This window comes from Lissotriton helveticus, chromosome 5_1 (genome assembly GCF_964261635.1).
Source record: "Lissotriton helveticus chromosome 5_1, aLisHel1.1, whole genome shotgun sequence".
Taxonomy (NCBI): domain Eukaryota; kingdom Metazoa; phylum Chordata; class Amphibia; order Caudata; family Salamandridae; genus Lissotriton; species Lissotriton helveticus.
In genome coordinates this window covers 2,027,764,424-2,027,788,298 of record NC_136065.1, presented here as the reverse complement: position 1 = coordinate 2,027,788,298, position 23,875 = coordinate 2,027,764,424, and the positions used below count along the sequence as shown (strand labels likewise).

The 23,875-nt window shown below is 45.0% G+C and overlaps 1 protein-coding gene across 1 annotated transcript in view; it reads right to left on the bottom strand.

Moving 5' to 3' along the window:
* Positions 1–23,875, bottom strand: part of LOC144756202 (E3 ubiquitin-protein ligase TRIM39-like) — a 154,223-nt gene that overhangs the window by 20,267 nt on the left and 110,081 nt on the right. The window contains exons 5-7 of the mRNA XM_078645809.1: positions 18,685–18,794; positions 3,179–3,199; positions 3,063–3,089 (exon numbers count right to left, since the gene is read on the bottom strand). Coding sequence (XP_078501935.1) covers positions 3,063–3,089; positions 3,179–3,199; positions 18,685–18,794 — 158 coding nt within the window. The remainder of the gene's footprint in view (positions 1–3,062; positions 3,090–3,178; positions 3,200–18,684; positions 18,795–23,875) is intronic.

The following is a 23,875-nucleotide window of genomic DNA, read 5'->3' as shown; positions in this document are numbered from 1 at the left end:
GGCTTCAGAAAAGGGATGGGCACCACGGATCAATGTTTAAATTTGCAACTACTAATAGGTAAATATACGGTGGCAAAGAAAGGCCCACTATTAGTAGCCTTTATGGACCTCTCCTCGGCCTTCGACCGAGTAAATAGGTCGAAGCTGTGGTCCATGCGCCTAACCTGTGGAGTAGACAAAAACATCGTCTATTTCCTAGCTGACCTGCACAGGGATTTATCTGCAACGGTGAGGTATGACAACAGGGTAACTGTACGGAAGACATACCTATATCTAATGGAGTTAGGCAGGGGTGCATTTTGGCGCCCCTGCTTTTTACATTATATATCAATAACCTAGATAAGGCACTAATTGCCTCCTGTAAAGATATTCCTCGTGCAGGGAAACGCCTGATTCCCGCACTTTTATATGCAGATGATGCCGCCCTCCTAGCAAGGACGGCAGTGGGACTTCAGGTAATGTTAGACTCTTTCTCTGTTTTTATGAAATCATTAGATTTGAGCGTAAATTTCTCAAAATCGCCTATAATGGTTATTGGGCAGGAATCCCCAAAGGTTAAAACTTTTTATTGCGAGGGACACATATTAACCAGGGTGACGTCATTCCCTTATCTGGGTGTACTATTTGATGACCAAGGATCCTGGGTAACCCAAATCACAGCGAAAAAAATCGTATTGATAAGGGCTACCCTGGCTGTACTGGGTTTCGCCAGAAAGTTAGGAGCCAGACCAATGCAGGCCCTCATCCAAATATACAGAGCCAAGTGCATCTCACTTGCTATGTATGGGGCCGAGCTGTGGGGCATCAAAAACACAAAGAACATACAGACGGTTGAAGAAAGGTTTTTAAAGAACCTTTTATCTGTCTCCAGCTAATTACATTGTCCATCAGGAGCTTGGAGTTGGCTTTGTTGAAGACGCCATTGCTGTGGCACCTCTATTGAAATGGATAGCCACCTGGTTAAACCCTGACTTAGTGCTTAACCACATTATTCTGAAAGACTGTATGTCACTCGACCGCGGGCTGAGTATACCCTGGCTCAAATATATTCAGGAGCTTGCAGGTAAACTGGGTCGACCAGAACTATATCACTCCCCAGAAACCTTAGTGAAAGGAGATATAAAAAGGTCTAAGGAAATGTACTTGCGCATAGCCACGATGGATAGGGAACAGAGAGAGCTGGTAAAGGTGACAGTAAGGGCCCACCAGCTATGTAAAACAACACTATCCATGGAACCGTATCTCGGCTATGTCACAAACAATAATCATCGTTTCTTATTGACTAGATTCAGTTTTAACCAATTTCATTTTCTTTTTGGTGAACAGAAAGGTTGGAAGAGGGCAGACGACCTTGGCCCCTGTACTTGCGATAATTTTTCGCAACAAGACATTATACATTTCCTCTTTTTCTGTGAACACCTCATTGTTATTAGGAAACGTGTTATTCTCCCAATTCTAAGTAACAAGGGTTCGTGCAAGTGAGACCAGCCCTTCTCCATTTGCAAATGTTGACTGATGTCTGGGAAACTTTTAACATCGCAAATTTTTTATCAGCAGCTGTAAGATTCTTGAGAAAATTAACTTAAACACTATATCATGTACATTCCCTTTTTAATATTGTGTTTAAAATGAAAGAGTTTTTAATGGTTTTAATGATTGATTTTATACATATTTATGAGTCTTGATTGTGTTTAATGGATTAGGTATTTACAACTGTTTATATATACTGTTTTTTCTTGCTTTTATGGTTTGCTCATAAACCGAATAAAGATATTTGACTGACTGACAGAGCGGATATGGCTTTATAAACCTGGTGATTTATCGGATGCCTGCCCACTAGCATGTGCAGGTGAGGAAGCTTTCCCAAAAATGGATCATTAACAACCACAGGGGCAGCCCAACCAACCTGAACCAGGGACAGTCAGTGTATAATCTCTCACTTTTCCTGTTTTATTTCTTCTCTTTTTGATATATTGTGACTTTATTGATCTGTGTGTGATCTGCATTTATGTGTAGATAGTGTATTCTTAAGCAAACTGCTTCTTGAACCGTTGTTAGGATTATTCCCAACAATGGAGCCATTGGCAGCTCTGCCCTAACGTCTAAACAAGGCTGTTAGTAATTAAATAGCCTTGAGATTTTTCTTCTTTAAATCTTTTAATAAAACATTAGAAAGGTTTCCTATACCTTCTCTTGGGATGTGTCTTGTACCCATCACTGCCATATCATCAGTCTTTGTCATGGACTCATATGGCCTCTGCAGACACAACTGCCTGCTGAAGGCTGTGTGAGCTTAGTCCAGCCATGGAGTGTGCAGGCATGGTGTGCTGTAACCAAACGGTGGAGGATTATACTCACCAAGCGACTCAAAGCGCTCACGCTCATAAGTTTGGCTGTGGTCATTCATAAACCAATATTACTTATAAGGTGTATTTTCAGCACACTAGTGTCCGAGCTGCAGAATAAACATTAACCCAGAGCTTGAGACTGCTGACTGGGCTGCCAATCATAAGATCCCAAACCATATTTGTATGGTTAAGTCATCCACAGGACAGCTCTGTCTGGTTATGTGAGTTCGGGTAATCAATCTCTATTATTTGTTCCTTTGTTAATACCAATTTACAGTTGTTTTAATCGAACGTCGGATTTACCCAAGATTTAATGATAACACACACAGTTATCCACTTATACTGGGATTACATTTTTTTACATCATTATAATTTTGTGAATTCCCTGACAGGCAACATCAAAAGTCAGATTTCAAAACAAAAGCGGCAGCATTGCTTTTGGTACCGCATCGACAAAGATCAAAATTCAGATACTAATGAAGAGGCATCAAACCTTAGTCCAGATAATTGAGTAATTCTGAAAGCAATTATGTGACTTAGTTAACTCCTGGCTGAAAAACTATGAGAAAACAGAGCACAAGGCCACAAGTGCCCAGTGAGTTAAGGTAATACCAGCACACAACTCATTTAAAACCCCACACTGTACCTCTACATCCCAGTAACCACAGGCTTCATAAGTGCTGCAGCATTACCCATTACATTGATAGTACTCACATTCTCCAGGCTTGATGTAGCTGCTCTCTAAATGTAAGAAAAGAATAGAGGGAATATGAAATTAGATTAAGAAAACAGAATACATGAAAATACTTCATATCCTTTATCAAACTTACCCAGTTCTGCTGGAAATGTTTCTGTTTTGAAAAACACAAAATGGTAGATTAGATCCCAAATTATCTTATAACTTTTTCAATATATCTTATACCTTTCGAGGTAAGGTTTCTTATAATTTAGTCTTTTAAATGTTCAATCTACCAGTCTCACTAAAGTGGGCACAGTTGGATGTTTAGGCAGTAGGGGATCCCATTAAGTCAATCAAAGATGCCCCTCTAGGGTATAACTATTTTGTAAAAATCTCCTGATTGGTATGACAGATAGGTCACAATAAAATGTTAGAGCTAGATTTAGAATTTATCATCTAGGCGAACACTTTCCGAGGCTCTTCAAATATATATATATATATATATATATATATTATAAAAAAATAATAAAATATCAAACTACCATAATATTGTGGAAAAAATATTGAGAAGCAAAATGTTGACAAGATAAGCATACAGACGAAAGCATAGGATACTCCAGTTAGCTCCACACATATGTCAGTTGACGATAAGACATGCGATGCATGGTTAAGAACAGTAAATCTATATTTTCCTACATCTTAACTTTCCAACATTTTGGCCCTCAATATTTTGGTCACGATATTCTTGTAGGACGATACTTTGCATTAGATATTCTGACACAACTGAGTGAACTATACTTGAACGGACAGAAGAGCATTTTACAAAGGACCAACTAATAAGAGGAGCAAAATAGTTATAGGATCAGTTACAGTAAATTGAATCAAGGTACACTACATATAGCACATATACATGGAACACATGAGACACAAAAGGAGGAGTTCTCAGGGTTCTATGAACCTTGCTAGGAAAAATTGTAAGAAAGAAATTAAAGAACAAGCCTGGACCAACCTATATGAAGCATCCCTGCGTAAGGATTGTACCTCTTTTTGGCAGGCAGTAAAGGCTCTGTTTTTTTCTAACAATGATGGACCAAAGATAGAGGTAGCTATTGATGAGAAATTGTGTATTGATTTTTTCTCCAACGTGTATACTGTTTAGCAATAAGGGGAACGAGGACACTATTATAGTTCCTGATTCACAACTACCTGGAGATTCAGCTGATTTCTTGCCTATTTATATCTGCATTACTGTTGATTAAGTTTTAGCGGCTATTAATGCAAGTAAAGGTGGTAAGGCACCAGGACCCGATGGGGTACGGTTAGATTTGTGTAAATGTACCACAGAGTTATGGTCCCAATGTTAACTCGGGTTTTAGAAGCATGCTGTGCAAAGGGTTTTATTAAATCCTGGTCAGAGTCCGTGATAATTCCGATAATTCCGATCTTCTAAAAAAGGGGATCGTGAAAATCCGCCTTGTTATCGACCCATATTCCTTTTAGATTCGCTCATGAAAATAGCAGGAAGGGTAGTTTTGAATAGACGCCAAACGTGTTTTAAGCCCGGTCCAATACGATTTTAGGCAGTGGCTGGGCACAAATGAGCAGGTCTTAAATCTCTGTATTTTAACAAGTGATTTTAGTTACCACCACAGATGTAAAGTGTGAAGGAGTTCCACACTGGATTCACGCCAGTCATACAAAAAGAGTGACTGAACCTGATGAAACTGAAGCTGAAGGTTGTGCAGCTGAGGGGGTCTCAAAATATCGATCCTGAAGTAGCTGAAGAGGAACAACCAAGCACCAGTCAAGATGATTGGATTCCAGTAATCGACATACCTACAGAATATGTGAGAACCAGAAGTCAAACTTATCTAGATAGACGGAGTGATAGTGAGGACGAGACAGGTTTGGAAGAAGGTACTCAGATAATAGAAATACAAGTCAAAAGTGATTCTGAGGAGGACCAGATAGGGAAAAATCAGGTACTCGACACTCCACCAAGAACTCCAGAAACTGAGAAGGGACAGACAGTAAATAGGCCGGAAGCTCGAGCAGAAGAAAATCAAGGGTTCGAAGAGCTTGAGCAGGATCAGACAGGAGTAGAAAATTTTGTTCAGGAAGAAGAAGGTGAATCAAACCAAAGTCAAATTCAGCCGATACCTGAAAAAGGCCAGATTAGTAACCAGGCAGAAGAAACAGAGATAAGACCTGGACCTAGTCAGATAGAGAGGGATACAGAAGACAGCATTGAAATAGATGTGCTGAAATAGATGTGCCACAACTGAATGAAAATAAGAGAGCGTTTGAGGAGGGCCAAAGCACAGTGCCAGCTAAAAGACTCAGAAAAGGAGACGAGTGGCCTAGGTTTGTCAAAAGACTGAAACTACGTTTAAAGACAATTAATGAAATAACAAGTCAAGCTGATCAACCTGTGATACAACCAAGAAGGAGAAGTCCACGATTGAAGAGGCTGAATAATAAATACAATGTCAATGTCAAAGGTACTTGTAAAGCGCGAACAATCATCCTAGATAGGATATCACGGCGCTGTTATGACAGAAGTGAGTAGTTGGCAAATAACAGGGTTGCAATAATAATTTAGTCAGATTTAGGGAAAAGAAATGTTTTTAATTGCCTTCTAAAGGACAAATAACAGTCAGTTAATCTACGCTCCATGGGCAACTCATTCCAGCTATTTGCCGCCAGGTGGGAGAACGCCCGTCCACCCATCCTAGCTGTTTTCACACAAGTGTTTCTTGCTCTAGCTGCCGTGCGAGATCGCAGGTTCCTAGAAGGAGCGTAAAATCTGATTTTATTTTTTAGGATGTGAGGGCCAGTATTGTGTAAAGCTCTGTGCGTTATGCACAGCAGCTTAAACGTGGCTCTCTGCCTCATTGTTAGCCAGTGAAGCTCGCGCAGGCAGCTTTTGGCTGGGTCATACTTTTAAAATTTATTTTTAATTTTATTACAGATAGCCTTCGCTGCAGCGTTCTGTAGAATTTGTAGTTTAGAAAAGAGGTAGTCAGCCATTCCCACGAACAGAGAGTTTCCATAATCCAGCCTGCTCATTAATAATGATTGGACCAGAATTTTCCTACACTCAATAGGGATCCATGGAAAAACTCGCCGGAGCATCTTGAGTATCGCAAAGCCTTTGCCACAGATTGTTGATACATGGGCTTTCATGCTCAAGGTGTTATCTAAGATCACGCCTAAATTCTTAGCCGTTGTCGCTGGACTGGGAGCGGTGCCCAGAGTTGTGGGCCACCAGCTGTTGTCCCATAGCTGTGTTTGTCTACCAAACAACAGTACTTCGGATTTATCTGCGTTTAGCTTAAGGCAATGATTGTGCATCCAGTTGGCTAGTTCAGTTAAACAATTCAATAACCTATCCTTAGGGTCATCTCCTTCGTCCAATGTGATCATCAGCTGGGTGTCGTCTGCGTAAGAACAGATCTCGACACCCCACTTTCTCCCGATCTCGGCAAGTGAAGAGACAAACCCATTAAATAGGGTTGGACTCAATGAGGCCCCCTGTGGGACCCCATACTTGATATTCCAGGGAGGAGAAACAAAATCACCCATCCGTACTGACTGTGTTCTGTCTTGCAGAAAAGACTGCAGCCACCCTAGTGCATTTTCCCAGATACCCTTGGCTGCAAGAATTTCTAAGAGTCGATGGTGGGGAACGGTATCAAATGCCGCCGAGCGATCCAATAAAATCAGAGCGACTGTTTTTCCCTGATCTACCTTGGTTCTTATGTTGTCCATCACTGCGAGGAGTGTTGTCTCGGTACAGTTATTAGCCCGAAACCCTGTTTGGGAAGTATCCAATAAGTCGTTGGTTTCTAAGAAATTGAATAGCTGCCTGTTGACTAATTTCTCAATCACTTTAGACAGATATGGCAGTTGAGAAATAGGCCGATAGTTTGCTGGATTGTTAATGTCAGACCCTGCTTTTTTTAGTAGGGGCGTGACTATGGCGCGTTTCCAGGTCTTCGGGATTACAGCAGAATTCAGCGAGGAATTAAAAACTTTGGTTACAGCCGGGCAAATTATTGGTGTTAATTGTGAGAAAATATGGCGCGGGCATGGGTCCAATGGAGAGCCTGATTTTACTTCCAACATAGCATTAGCCACCTCCTCCTCTGAGAATGGGCCAAATCTAGGACAGCTAGCCTGTGCTAGAGGTGGCACAAGGGTGTGTGGTAGTTTTGATTCAGTGTTGGAAAATGAGGCATAGATCGTATCTATTTTTTCACAGAAGTATTCATTGATTTTATTACAGCCCTCTTGTGAGGGAATGAGATCCAGTGAAAGACTGGTAGGGCTGCATAACTCCTTGACTATTTTAAATAGTTCTTTCGATGAATTTTTACTTTCGGTTATCCTCCGTGAGAAATATTCTTTCTTTGCTTTCCTGATAGCTTTATTGTAAAGCGCAAGTTCTTTTTTGTATATGGCTCTCGTTTCTTGGGTTTTAGTAAGTCTCCATTTATGTTCACAGGATGTGCATCTTCTTTTTAGAGATTTTAATTCCGGTCCATACCATTTCTCTGAGACTGTGCCCCTACGTTTGTGTTTAGAATGTGGGGCTGAGCAATGTTCTAGTGCGCTCCTGATGTTATTCTGTAGCTGTTCTATTTCATCATGAATGTTAGTTTTCCCTGTTGGTGCATAAGTAAAATATTGCTGGAATTTTTCTACCGAAAATATTTTCCCGCTCCTTGTGGGAGCTGCTGCTGGAACCAAAGGTTTGGAATGTTTGGTAAACATATTGATAGTGAACACGATCCTAGAATGGTCAGTCCATATCATAGGTTTGATCTCAACAATATCGATAGTTCCTATATTGGAAAACAAGAGATCCAAAATGTGTCCTGCCCTATGTGTTGGCTGATTAATTCTTTGTGTCAGCTGTAGAATTTCCATGTCCTCCACTAGCTGTTTAGTTAAGGGGTTGTTACTACTATCAAAATGTACATTGAAGTCCCCTATCAGCAAAATATTCTTATTGTTAAGGCCCTGAATGGACCTACATCGTATTCAAAGATTTAGAAAACCTGGAAATAAGTGATAAAAGTGATGAGGAATTGATTGCTGATCAAACTGACGAAGAAGTGAGACCAATCTGAAAACTTCACAGGGTAAAAAGGCTGTATAAAAGTTACAAAGAGGGGTTAAAATCTCCTTAGTCAAAAATGGCTGATCGTACTGTTAATGGAAGACCGAAAAGAAATTGTTTAAAAACATTCTGTAGAATATGCGCATGTAGTATAGCATGTAGTATAGCAATAGCACTCATAGTATGGTTAGGACTGACAATGACTATTCCTTACATAATGAGTAGAGACGTGAAGAATGATACTAATAAGCAACAAACTATAGATACAGACGAGCTACAAACAAAAGATACACCTAAAAGAATAGATACACAAGAAAAAGCATTTAGCATTAGGTAACAGAAGGTAGACTTAGAAGCATCAGATGAGGAAGGACTACAGTATACAGGAATTTAAAACAGAACTCACTTACATGTATTTGCAAACCTATGTAGAAGCTATGGAAGTAGAAGATTGCTATGTTTGTATGAAGTTGCCTACTTCCGTAGCCGAAGGTGTGACTTATCACCATTTGCCACTAACATATGGAATTTCATGTAGTATTTTAGCTAGCTTATTCTATAAGAAAGGACCTTTACAGTATTACTATTCTAATTCAGATGTGATATTTTCTGAACTTCCTATACGTAGTAACCTGAATCCTGTTCATACTACTAGTGATGTAACACGTTATATGGGTGAATATTTTCTAACTATGGGTACAATAGATATAGCTGAAGCACACAAGAATAATTTAACCTGTTTATTACAAGAAAAAGAGAAAATATATATTTTTTTTTTTTGAAAGACCTTTATTGCATTGGTTCACATTACACAGCTTCCAGCCTACAACCCATAGGGCCGGCCGCAACAACACTCCAAATTTACCCCAATTCTTAACACAGCCCCCTTGCCGTCAACCCGGGGGTACGGCGGCATTATAGAATATGCGTGTATGGGATACCAGTTAGGAAGGCAGATCATTGAAGGTCCGATTTTGTTTTTTGTCGAGAAGTAAAACAAACAACATATAAACACATTCACATGGCAGAAAACACATAGTCGGGAAACGTGAGGTCACGGGGGATGAGTTCCACATTAGGCATACAATAATCACAGCATCAGGTGCGGGGTGAGGGGGCAGCGAGGAGACCATGCAGTATGTAGAAGTATCTTATGTAGGCCAGGAATGCCATCTAGGGAGATACGGGAATATCAAGGGTAAAATCTTGTGGGGGACTACAAACATTACCACGATACGCATTCCATTGGGACCATATTCTACTCCACTTCTTGGGTCTGCCCCGTGACAGATACACCGTCTTTTCTCTGAACATGCACCAGTCCATGTTTTCCTTCCAAGCCGATATCGTAGGCTGTCTATGGGAACCCCACAGCTGCGCAATATCCCTCTTGGCCACCATGTTACCAAGAGTAGCCCAAAAAGTCTGAGCCGTATTATAGTCGGTAGGTTCCCAAACATTGAGAAGGCATCGTCTGGCCTCAGGGTGAAGTGAGACCCCGGTGACCCTTTCCATAGTAGCATGCACTCTGGACCAAAAGGCGGCCACTACCGGACACTCCCACAGGATATGAAGAAAGGTACCACTCATACCACAGCCACGCTGACATAGACCATCCAGGGAATGACCCATTCGTATCAGACGCGGACCAGTTACATACACACGATGAAGGATCTTTAACTGGACGAACCGAAGGCGGGCAGGGATGGCCACCTCCTTAGGGGAGGAAACGGCCATTTGCCAGTCCTCGTCGTCCAATTCCAATCCATCAGCGGTCCATAAAGCCCTAAGGCGCACAAGCAGGTCGCCTCTGTTATTAATGAGTTTTTTATAAATCAATGAGATGGTACTGTCAAGAGGCGAGGATTCAGGAATCTCCGTCCCCGAGGGGAAGGCAGAAAATAAAGCATGTCGCACCTGAACGTACCGAAAGAATTCCTTGTCGTCAAGCTCATATTCAGTCTTAAGCGCCTCAAAAGTCTTAACGGTTCCTTTGGACCAGAGATCATCAACCTTACTTATACCTATCATGTCCCATTTATCAAAACCTTTCGTCCTCCACAAGTTGACCAAACGATCAGAATCATACAGCGGGGTTGCGCGGGATAATCTATCACACCATCCCATAGCAGCACTCGCATCGCGCCATACTCGCACAGCAATTTTGGTGGGTCCGACAAGGGTCTTATATGGTTCCTTAGAATATAATGCCCTATTGAAACTCCCACCCGGCAAGAGATGTTTATCCATTGCAAAGGCAGGAGTAGGACCGGGGGCGTAAGTCACATGATTAACAGCACTCAGCTGAGAGGCCCAATAATAGCGTCTAATGTCCGGGAGGGCAATGCCACCGTCATACCATGGAAGAGTGAGTTTGGGTAAGGAAGTACGAGCACGCCCGTCCCAAATTAGTCGCCTCTGAAGGCCCTCAACTTCATGGAAATATCCAGGTGGAATGGGATAAAAAAAGTTCTGAAGTGCATATAAGAATCTGGGAAGCGACATCATCTTGAAAAGAGCCGCACGCCCCAATGGTGATAGAGGCAGCGGGCGCCACCATAAAACGTCGAGTTTGAGCCGCTGAAGGGGGGCTCCAAGGTTACGTTCACAATGGACGGCGGGATCCAGCGAAACATAAATCCCCAAATACTTAAAACCGGTCTCAGCCAACTGAATCGGGAATCTACGGGGCAACGGAGGGAGATATCCAGCCAAAACGTAGACGCATGACTTGGTCCAATTGATGACGAGACCCGAGTTCTTCCCGAAGGAGGTCAGAACATCGAAAAGTACATTTAGGGACTTTCGAGGGGACGTGAGGTATAGAAGGATGTCATCTGCGTATAGCGAGATTCGATCCTCAAAGTCGGGAGTCCACCGAATGCCCTTCATCGAGGGCTCCCAACGAAGCCACTCGGCCAATGGTTCCAGGGCGAGGGCAAAGAGCAACGGGGACAGTGGGCAACCCTGCCGGGTGCCTCGTCCGAGCGTGAAAGTACTGGAAACCCTCCCATTTACAACAACCTGGGCTAGCGGTCTTCCATAGAGGAGCTTCACCCAAGCAATGAATGTCGGACCAAACCCAAACTTAGCAAGAGCAGCCCAGAGGTACGGCCATTCTATGGTGTCAAAAGCCATAGTGGCATCAAGAGAGGCCAAAATGGCCTCAGTAAGAGTCCCAGCTCTCGCGAGAACCCCATGGAGTCTCCGAAGATTAAGGGCGGTGTTCCGGTGCGGAATAAAACCAGATTGGTCCGGATGGACCAAGTCTCCAACCACCTTAATCAATCGATTAGCTAATAATTTAGCGAGCATTTTGGGTTCGGCATTAAGTAGCGAAATGGGCCTATACGAGGCACAGCAATCACGTGGTTTACCCTCCTTGTGGATTACAACGATGGTAGCCAAACGCTGATCAATGGGAAGGACACCAGAATCGAATGCCTCGAGGAACATACCCCTCAGATAAGGCGCCATTTTGTCAGGTCGCAGTTTATAGAGCTCAATAGGCAGACCATTGGGGCCCATGGCCTTACCAGTGAGGAAAATTGAATTTTGCCTTGTCATATGTGCCTACGTGTTCCCCATCCTATGTTATATGTGCATGATCGATATGCATATATCCCCCTATGATCGATTAAAGACGCAATTATAGTTGTGTCCAACTTTAGTATGCCAGTTTCCAGTTCTCGTGAAAGCAACGAGTATTAGGCCTATGTTGCCACGTTTTATAGTGTGCACGTTAATTCACCGCATTGTCCCCGTTTCTAGGCCTCAAAGGGCCCGGACACCAGATTCAAGCTCCAGTCTCCTGAACCCACTCCGAGGAGCGATGCAGCCCCCACCTGCATCCCTGACCCTTCACTTACTTCCTGCCGCGCAGCGCGGTGCCCGGCCTGGCTCTGCCTGCCTGTCTGCCAAGAATATGTTATGCCTCTAGTTATCAGTTCAGCTCTCCGTCTTCACATTCCTAAGCTAGCGAACCGCATAAACATCTCCAGCTATAGTCTAGTCTTTCTGTCTCCATGCAAGAGAATTACTGTATTAATATTCATGGAAGATTCATAGCACACGCAATACATGTAGAATATATGCATGCACCAGTCTTAGTGTCAAGTAGCCTTTGCCCTGATAACTTTTAGATTCTATCAACATGTACTCCAAACACCAGATACCAGATATGCTATAGGTACATGTCGTCCTGACATCGCAGACTTTAGTCTCCTCTTCTAGTGCAGAAGTCATAGCCCCCAGTTCTCCCCGGTAACACGTCATGGCCCGTTTGCGCGCACCACTAGGTTAAAGGTTCCAGCTGCTCAGGTAGCCCCCTCTATGTTTCCACCCACTTTATGACACTTCTGTGACGTTCTCATCACATGTCTACGTGCACGCCCTGTGCACGCCTTCTTTTCACGCCCATGTGTTCTTATCTTACGCGTGTCACTAGTTACGCCTACTGTATGCAATGTAATTCTAATGTTTTACTATATATACCTTGTACTGTTAATGAGACGTTGCAGCTGCCTCTCTTCTATGCCATTCTATTTCAGGCTGTTCCGATCCTGTCCCTTCCCCTGTGCCTGATTAAAGCCTGTTAGACTCAGATTCATCGGATCCTGCCTCTTATTTATTGAGCTATCTGTTATTATTAATGTATTCAAAAATAGTACCGGTAATTAATTATTTATTTACCACACCAGACCGAAGGGCACGGATGGCGACGGCGATCTCATCCTCCGAAATCGGCGCGTCCATTAAGGCCCTATCCTCTTCAGAGAGGCAGGGCAATGCAATATCACGCAACAACAGCCGAGAGTCACACTCATCTCTATCACTGACCGAGGCATAAACCGTCCGAAAATGGTCACCAAAACACTCAACAATCCCAATCGGCTCCGAAACACGATCACCATTCGACCTCTCAATCACAGGCACAACCCGATTCAGTCTTTCTTTCTTATCCAGCCACGCAATTAGCTTACCCGCTTTATCACCCACATCATACAGTCTACCCTGCTGCTCCCTATTCATAACTTTAGCAGCATCAGTCACCAGGGCTCTATAGTCAGCCTGTTTCAGACCAAGGGAGTGTAAAGTCGCACGGGTGGCATCCCCCCAAGGCCATTCTCAAGTACAGTTATTTCAGATTCGAGGCGTGTCAGTTCTTCATGTTTAGCCTTCTTGGCAGCAGCAATTAATGACAATGAATAACCCCGAACAACAGTCTTAAAGGCCTCCCACAGTGAAATGGAAGAAGAAACAGACCCCACATTCTCGTTAAAATAACAATCCATTGCCTTCACAAGCTCAGAGCGTATCTTGGGGTTTCGCAAGTACCATGGATTTATAGGGGCCACTCTCCCCTCACTACCCATTCCGGCCTCAAAACAGAGCCACAAAGGGGAATGATCAGAGATGCCCCTAGGAAGGTGATGGATCTCCCTCACGAAGGATGATTGCGCTGAAGGCATTAAGAAATAATCAAGTCTGGAGAGACTACCATGGGCCCCAGAGTGGAACGTGTATTGCAGTTGTGTGTGATGTAGAAGTCTCCAACTGTCCATAAGCCCAAAGGGTTCAAGCAGCTCACTAAGCCACATCTGGGATCTAGGTAAGTCCCTGGGGGGGTAGCGGTCAGAGGTACCAGAAACCACGGAGTTAAAATCCCCACCGAGAATAAGAAAACCTTCAGGTAGCCCCAGCAGAAGCCGTCCAAGGTCAGCATAGGTGGTGGCCTGTAGGTCTGGGGGGACATATGTGTTAATTATGGAGAGTGTCTTACTCTCCCATCTCCCCGAGATCGCAGCATACCGACTCCTATCATCCAGTGTTATCTCGTCAATTTCAAGGGGTAAAGAGGACCTGATCAAAATACCCACCCCTCTTGAACCGGAGGTGAACCCAGAATGAGCAACTAACCGATACCCACGTCTATTCATCGCCCGGCAAGCGTTGCCAATCAAGTGAGTTTCCTGTAGCAAGACAATATCAGGGGAGTGGCATCGAAGGTACTGCAATACCACCCCTCGTTTTATTCTATCCCCCAATCCATTGACATTCCAGGACAGAAGTCTCAACTCACTACCCCTCATACCGAGAAAGGACCATTGCGTCCCCCCCCATGAGACCCGACAACAGCAGGATGAGTGCAGACTATACAATGCCATGTGAAAGAAACAAAGACACAAACACTCCCCCACACCCCCCAACAAGAACCCGTTACAACACCGCCCACCCTGCACCCCTGCGTAAGACTCAAAAGCCACCCCAAATTGCAGTGTGCCTGTCGCCCTCTCATCAAAACTAAAGTACACAAAGAACCCAGGAGGAGGAAGAGTCCCCTACACCCCAGCCACCCTCGGGCTCAACAAATACAGTAACAAAGAACCAAGAGCAAAACTCAGCTGACAAGCAGTTAGGAAAGATCGGACGTCGGGAACCACAATGTCACTCCTGATCCGGTTTGCCCCTCTCGGCGCCACCAGGGTGCTCAGTTCGATCGTCCCTTTTAGGCAATGAGTCAAGCCAGTCACTGACGCTATCTGGGCGATCGAAGAAGAAAGTTCGCTCCTCGTATTCGACGCGCAATCGGCTGGAAACAACATCGCATACTTGAGGCCTCTGCTTCCACTCTCAATTTGGCTGGAAATAGCATGGAGTATTTTAGTTCACGCTCCCGAAGAGCCTTCTTCACTTCGAGGAATCCTCTGCGCTGTTTCGTAACTGCTGTACTGTAGTCCGGAAAGATCGTGATCGCAGTGTTATCAATGCGGATCGGAGGGGCCTGCCGAGCGGCTTGTAGGATTGCATCAAGGTCCCTGAAATTGAATATACGCGCCAGGATCGGTCGTGGGGGGGGCCCTGGTTTTGGCCTACCATCTGGGACCCAGTGTGCCCGCTCAACAGAAAAGAAGTTAGACAATCCTCGCAGCTGGAGGTGAGTTCTTACTAGGTCCTCCACAAAAAGATCCAGGGCCTGGCCCCCTGCCATTTCCGGAATGCCAATAAAGCGGATGTTATTGCGTCTCAAGCGCCCCTCCTGATCCTCGAGGCGGGCCATCATGAGCTTATTGTCTGCCTCCAGCTGCCGTACCTGTTTCTTGAGGGTGGAAGTGTCCGACGAGAGGGCTGCTGCCGTTGTTTCAACTTCGGACACTTTGGTGGACATTTTATTAAAATCAGCTCAGATCAATGCGATGGTCCCGAATCTTGAATCCACCTTATTGAGGGTGGTCATAATGTCCTGCAAGGTTACCTCCTGCGGGGCACCACCAGTCGCCCCTGCTGTCAACGGGACATCTTTGTCGTGCGTTTCTCCCTGCAATTTGGTAAATGCATATTTGTCCAGCTTTACCTGGTTGGTCCCTTTTGCATGTATGTTGCTCATGTTAATAGCAGAGGGAAGGATTCCGTGCAAAACAGGGTCCGCGAAAGTCACTTTTTGCAGGTCAGAGCACTATAATGTCTCAGTCAGATAGTGGAGACCGTTCCCTGTGGCATGGGGGAGGGAGGGTAAATTACTACTGTCTTCGGAAATCGGACGGTCTCTCTGCTTGTGCCCCCGCAGGTGGATCGGTAAATGCCAGGTCTTGAATCTCAGGAGCACGGAGCAGCGCGGATGTAGTCCCTTCCAGAGTTGTGAGGGTTAGCAGGGCAGCCCCCAGGGGGCAGGTTGATATCCCAGCGGCGATGGCACCTCACAGTAACTATGTAGGTTAAACCCGCAGGCGAGAGGCGCCACACCCGCAATGTTTAGCGTGTTCGGGGGTGCCTCAGCCTGTTCTAGTGTGCAGCCTCTCCCCGGCGGACAGCAGCATGAGGTCTCAAGATGGCGGCAGGGGGACTCCTTCAAGCTTCCACCCTGACCGCCAGTCATTCACTTGTAGGCAGCGTTGCGGGGACGCCATCAGTCCTTACCCCGTATTGCCAGGCTCTGCCATGAACTCCGTCACTCAGCGCTACCTCGGAGACGGAGGGAGGGGGGGTGGAGGGGAGCGCTCCGCCCGCCGACACTACCGCTCCTCCCCGATCCGATCCCCAGGCCTCTCACACCAGATACCTCCGTGACTGTGGGTCCCGGCTGCCGTGTCCTATTAGGCCGCCGGACGTCGCTCACCGCCGCAGCTTCTGGGGTCCTGTTTTGGTCGCAGACGATGCCGGCCACCTTCGGCTTCTTCCCCTCACGTTTCTGGGCAGATTGGGTACCGGATAGAAGTGCGGATAGACTGGGCCCGTTTTGGGAGATCGGAGCCTCTCTAGGCTGCGTCCATATTCATTGGCTGCTAGCCACGCCCCCTGGTTTGTATCTTTGGAAAAAATACTCTGCCAGGGTGTTGCAATGGGTTTGTGCATTAAGGGGGTTTAGTGGTATTTCTGGGAGCTTAAGGAGGGTCTTAGCTATTTGATAAATTTCCTTAGACCTAGAGGCAGCTGCATTGATCTTATTTTCAAAAAGAGTTGCCTGCGTGGTTCGGATTTCGTTTTTATAGGCTTTATCGCTGGTCTATATGCGGTTTTACCGGCGGGGGAGTAGTCCAATCGCCACTTCCTCTCCAGTTTCTTGCAGAGTCATTTCTTATCCAGTAGACCAGAGGAGTACCAAGGGGCACTCTTGGTGCTGCACATGGGTTCAGTGTTTTTTAAGCGAAGTACATAGTCCAGAGAGTCCGATATCCATTTATTAAAATGTTCATTAGCTAGTGTGAGGTCGGAACTGTTGGGTGGTCTGGAGGTATCGAGCCTTGCTGCCCATTCGGCTTGAGGGAGTTTTCACCAGTCGCATTTCCAAGGATGACAATGGTGGTGGGGGGTGGGTATGTGAGGAGATCCAAGAAAGGGAATGAGAAAGTGATCCGTCCAAGGAAGAGGGGACAGATTTCCCACTGGGAGATCTGTGCAGTTACTGAAAATGGGGTCAAGAAGGTGGCCTTTAGAGTGAGTGGGTTTTTGCACAAGTTGTTTAAACTGTAGTGCAGAGAGGCTGGCGGACATTTCTAGGGCGCTCCGGTCCGTAGTATCATCGAAATGGATGTTAAAGTCCCCTAGGAGTGTGAAATTTGATGGGCTGCAAGCTAGGTTAGCTATCGTGGAGGGCAGGGAGTTGAGAAACTGACCCAAGTTCCTTGGAGGGGGGTATATAAGCATTCCTGAAAACGTGCTAATGGAGGAAAAATGTATTGAAAAAGAGAGACTTTCGCAGTCCGAAATGGAGTTTGGAGAGGTGCGGCACTCATAGCAGTCTTTGTAGATGACCACTAAGCCACCTCCTCTTCCCTTAAGGCGATCTTTGTGCAGAATTTGGTATCCTTGTGGTAGAGCACGGATAAGATCAGGTTCTGACTCAGAGTGGAGCCAGGTCTCTGTTCAAGAATAGGGTGTTTGGTTTTAAGTCCTCTAGGAGCAGGGAGATCTCTGTGGAGTGCTTAGGGAGTGACCTGCAGTTCAGGAGATACATGCTGTACTGTGAGTTTATGGGTAGAGCATCAGGGAGAGGCTGAAATCCACAGTGAGGACCGGATGTGTATTGGTCTGCTGGGTTCCAGGTCAAGGGGCAGGGGGCAGAAACATTTCCCCTTAGTTGAAGTAGGGAGGTAGAGCTATAGCTCCTGATGTGGGCAGGAAAACGGGCAGTGGTCGTGGCCCCTGGCCCCGGCTGGCCGCAAACGGGCTTGCCTTCGGCGCGCCACCGGCGCATCTGCTGCGCGAAGCGTAATGCAGGAGGCTTTATGCGGCTGAATTGGCAGAGTGCTTGTCCAATCGCGCTGCTCCCTCCTCCCCTCTAGCCCAGAATTTGTTCTGTGACCGTGCCTCCCTCCACATCAATCGGAAATAATTCCTGTGGTGGACCGGGGAGAATGCGGGTGCCGGGTTTAAAGGGTACAGGAGGGTGAGTGGGATACAATCTTTTACTTCTGAACAGTAAAAACAGTTTTACACAAATCGACGCTTTTTAAAATAGTAATACTAGGTGAGAAGTTTTAAAAGCAAAATGCCGCGCTAATGACAGATAAGCAGCGCTTAGGGGTTCCAACAGAAGGGTACCGAGAGGAAGAGCAAAGTGTTCTGACCACAGCGCTTGTGCTCATGTAGAGGACTCCCCAAATACAGCCTGGAGAACACATTTGTTGAACATGCAGCCTACATAAAGTTCAACACATGACATATCTTCATTACGAAAGTCGTGAACTCTCATGGGTCTCCTTATCATTACATGCAGTGCAGTATTACACTGCTGCCTTTACCATCATACTTTCACTGCCACCACTGACTGACACCATTGCGCCCCCTCTCCTGCTATTCTCATTCTCAATGTTCTCTTCTCTCACTCTGCATCATTTTTTAACACAATCATAGATCTATTTACAATACACTCCTACCCACCATCACAAAACAAGAACAGCTCTAGCCATCACATTTGCTTGTATGTCGAGTCTTCCTCGCAGGATGCAGGAGTGTTGTAGCAGTGCAGGTTTCTCCAGCATGAGCTATTCTTCCTTATATATTCTTTGTCTCACAATCTGATGTCTGTTTACCTTTTAATTCCAAGAGTTTATCTTGCAAGGAGGAATTTTCTCCAATGCTCTTCAGAGTCCGCTCCACAACTGCATCTTCTGGAGGTTTCTGAGCCTTCACGGTATTGCACCTGTGGATTAGAGAGCAATGCTGTGAATGATCTTGAGCCCCTTCAAAATGCACGCCTCATTCTCACTACATCTTGTCATCTACAACCAGGTGCAACGAACTCTGCATGATCTCACTGCTACATTGTGTTTGGGTTTCTACTATGGATCTCACTGTACTCGCAGTTTACGCTAGGTCCTGTAGCAGTCAGTTGTTAAAGTGACCGAGATAGGGACTGTAATTTGTACTTCAAATGGATAAGTGCATTACTCTCCTAAACAAGTTATGTCTAAACTTCAAGGCCTGCTGTCCAAGGTCGTAGTAGGTTTTCAGCTCAGATGTGGTCTGCTACTGTTATCCCAACCTCAAGGTCCTGTCAGGGCTACTTACTTAAAAAAACAAAATGTAGTACCATCAGAAATTGACCAACTAAACAAATCAAGTACCAGTGCTTTCTAGGAAACTCCCTAAGACAGACTTCCAGTGGGCTTATTTGTGCACCAAAGACAAAATTACACTAAGAAACTTAAATCACTCCATGAGGCTATGACAAATGCTCTGTTGATATACAAGCAACCTGGGTTTCCCTACTCTAATAAATCATGCCTGGCCTCAATGAGGAGATTCCTGGTTTCAGCAGGATAGGAAGACATGGAAAATGGGCAATACACTCATTGTGTGACCCTTATCCAGCTGTGTTCAAACCCATTAATTACACAAAATTGACTGCTCACATTGAACGGTCTATTTTTCTCCTCCAGAGGACAGTGACAATTACACCGTAAGTATTGAAATCAATTTTCTGAGTCTACTAGCTGGGACTGGGGAAGGGAGGTGGAGCGCGCACATCGGTTTCCGTTTAAAAACAGAGCAAATCAACGGCATCAGAAACCAAGAGCTATTTTAGTGGCATTTAATAGCTTCTTGGCCCGTGAGGAAATCTTCATGAAAGCTCGCCCAGATAGAAAGAGAAGTGGGTTGGATTGTGAGTACTTTGTGCGCCCCGACCTCTGTAAACAGTCCGTTGAGTTAAGATGGCAGTTTCTGCAGCTAATTCCGGAGTTTCAAAGTAAGGATGCTGATGTAAATGAAGATAAAAGGCTGGTAATCAAGTATATGGCATTTATTATGCACCACAGAGAATAACTGGTGATCCCATCAGAAAGCAGGGAGCTAACTGACAAGGCAGAACAGGATAGAGAATGACATCAGGGAAATGGAATGTCAGGCTTAAAGGGATACAGCAAAACATAAGTATAGAAAATACAACATATCCTCTCCCCTTCATAAGGAAGAAGCAAAAGAAAAAAAAACAAAATACAAGCATATGCTCTTCATTACAGGGAGAGAACTTATTTGCAGACAAAATCATTCAAGTAGCCTGGAGGTCTCCTCACCCTGTGAGCTCCCTGGCCGCCCATATCTTTAGGGAGAACCTCACGGCCAGGTTCAGCTTGGGCACTGGCTCCCTTAGAATGAATCTCACGGTCACATTCAGCCTTCTTGTACAACGCCACGCGCCTCAAGTTCCAACTCTCACCGTTGAATAAAGTTATAAATCTTTTGTGAACAGACCTGACCTTAAATGGTCCCCTGAACTTTGTCAACCCAACGCCGACTCGACCAGGTTTGACTTTCACCCAATCATTTACTGCAATCTTACAACTTCCAACCGGATCACTCGCAACAGCAGGATTGTCAGGACCCACATTTAACAACTCTTTCATCCAAGCAGCGACCAGCTTGGTTCCAGCAGAACGTCCCCTCATAACGTTAAAAGGAATCAATCCAGTCACACCATTTTCAGTAGTTCTGTAGGCCCAAACCAGGTCGTTAACCAACCCTCTCACGTCTAATCTGGAAGAGATTGCCATCTGAATTGCGCCCTTTACCATCCGGTTAGCCCTCTCAACTATTCCGTTCCCTTGAGGGTTGTAAAGTGAGGTTCTTGAGTGTGCAATGCCACACTTCTTCAAAAAATTAGCCATTTCTAGGGAAGTCAATTGCGTTCCATTATCGGTGACAATCCTTGTCGGGAAGCCTTCCTCTCTAAAAATGTCACTCAACACAGTGATAGTGTTAATTGTGGTGATCTCCTTCATAAATTTAACAACTAACCATTTTGAAGAAATATCAACTGCCACCAACCCAAACCTCATATCTTGGCTCAGCTGGTGAAACGGGCCAATAAAATCAAGACATATAGTGTGCCATGGACACCCAGGGTCAACTATAGAGCCCCAGCCAACGTGACTACCGACCTTGAGCCTCTTTTCACTCTCCAAGCAGTCGGTACATTTCTCTACCCACTGAGAGATTTCTGAGTCCATCCCGGGCCACCAAAAGTTCTCCCTTATTCTCCTCTTGGTGAGGGACTGGCCCAGATGGCCCTCGTGAGCTAACTTGAACAAAGTAAACCTCACATCCTGTGGAGGAATAAATTTGTCTTCCATTAAAATCAAAAAACCGTCTCTATCCAAGACAGACAACTGTTCAAGCACTTTTAGATAAGGTCGAAGAGCGGGGGACAGGCAACTCTCTCTCCTTGGACCCTTCACAATCAAGTCTTTTACCTCTCTTAGCACCACATCCTTATCCATAGAGGTGTTCCACAGGCTCTTACTAATTGCTCCAGAACAAATATCCACCACCTCATCCACAGCAGCTACAGACCCTTCAGAATTGAGTGATTCTACTCCCAACTTGTCTACCACCTCCCAAGGTAGTGGAAGTCTAGAGAGTCCATCTGCTTGGCAGTTCCTCCAACCCGGAATGTACTCAACCGTGTACAGGTACTCCTGGATCCTAGCAGCAAGTCTGGCTAACCTCGCAGAACCCTTCCCAGCTCCACCAGGTGACAGGATTTTAACTAAGGGTTTGTGGTCCGTCAGGAGTGTGAATTTGAACCCCCACAGATACATTCTGTAATACTCACAACCCCACGCTGCAGCTAAGGCTTCTCGTTCGATTATGGAGTAGTTCCTCTCAGCCGTTGTGAGTGTCCTTGAGGCAAAAGCGACAGTCTTAAGCCCAGACTCGTGCACTTGAGCCAACACCGCACCAACACCCACAGCACTCGCATCAACAGTCAAGACTGACCTACGGTTGGTATCAAATGGTGTAAGGATGCCCGCATCACAAATCTCCACCTTGATCCGTTTAAAACACTCTTCTTGTTCCGTACCCCACACAAACTTGCATCCCTTCCTCAACAACACCTTAATATTTTCAGTCTTCTCCGCAAAATCCCTCACAAACTTGGCGTAGTATTCAATGAGGCCGAGAAATGACCTCAATTGATCTTTGTCGCCTGGAGCTGGTGCATTCCTAATAGAGTCTAATAAATCCCTCTTGGGTTTCACACCATCAACCGATAGGGTGTACCCAAGGTACTCAACTTCCTCCACTGCAAATTTACATTTCTCTTTTTTCAGAGTCAGTCCAGCTTGTTCCATCCTCTCCAAGACAGTTTTTAAGATCACATTGTGCTCTTCAATATTCTCTCCGAATATCAAAACGTCATCTTGGAAATACACAACGTTGTTCACCCCCTTCAGCACAGCCCCCATCATTCTTTGAAACACCCCAGCTGCAGAGGCAAGTCCGAAGGGCATACGAGTGAACTGATAAATGCCCTCAGTTGTTATGAAGGCTGTTAATGCCTTGGAATCCTGATGTAATTTTATCTGATGATATGCGCTGCGGAGGTCCAGTTTAGAAAAGTACTTCCCTCCTTTCAGTGACAGAACTAGTTCGTTGATGTTCGGTAACGGGAAGTTATCTACAACAATGTTCTGATTCAGGGTGCGAAGGTCCACACAAAAACGAAATTTTCCGTCAGATTTGGTTGTGATAACTACGGGAGAAATCCAGGGTGATGTTTCAATCTGTTCTATTACTCCCTGATCTAGCATTTCCTTCAACATCTTCCTCACTTCTTCACGTGCAATGAATGGAACCTTCCTTACCCTGTGTTGCATGGGCACAGCATTATCACGCAGTCTAATCTTATGCACATAGCCTCTCAACTCTCCAATGTGTTCATCAAACAAACCATTCATTCCTTCAACAATTGAATCTGTGGTAATACTGTCTACCACCATCACTTGTTGTGCCGCTCTAGGATTAATGATAATACCGAGGTCATACTGTTGCCCCCATCCCAAAATTGCTGGACCAGATCTGGCCACATACACCTTTCCTTTGACAGAGCGGTCTTGAAATGATATTACACAAACCATAAATCCAATAACATCTATACTCTCACCTTGGTAACCACAAGGACTAATATCACTGGGTAACAATTGTACTCCTTTCCAATACTCTAAGTACATATCTTTGGGAATAATGGTCCACAACGACCCTGGATCAACCATTAACTGGATCTCTACTTCATCGATAAGAAATTGAGCTTTTGGCCTGAATCTTCTACCAGGCACACCTTTACTCACGCCATCATCACCCACACACAATATTTTGTTGGCACCCTCAACACCAACAATGTCCCTCACTGTTTCCCTGTTGTCTACAACAGCTACTTTGTCTGTATTGCCACTTCTACACATCTTAGAGAAGTGTCCTTTCCTCCCACACTTCCTACAGACTTTATCAATTGCAAAGCATCTCCTAAAATCTGAGTTATGAAAAGTACTCCCACACCTACTGCACATCCTTCCCTGAAATCTGTTTCTATCATTGCTAGAGAACCCATTGTTGAACCGCCTGGGACCTCTATCATTAAAATCTGCGCCTTTCTTGTTCACCGCAGCAACTTCATCCTGTTCAACACAAGAAACACCATTCCCTTGCACATTATCTTTCCCATTATCTCCCTTTTCCATCTCTTTCATACACGCATTTGACTCCTCAACTACCTTCGCAATGTCAATGGCCATCTGTAAAGTAGGATTTTTTGCAGCCCACAGTTTTTCCTGCATCTTTTTATTGCGACATTGCACTATTAACTGATCTCGTATCATTTCGTCTCTTATCTCTCCGAAGCTACATTTGATGGACAGTTCACGTAGCCTAGCTACAAATTGGTCTACTGATTCATCGCTCCTCTGGGGTTGGGTATAAAATTTATGCCTGGCCATAACGATA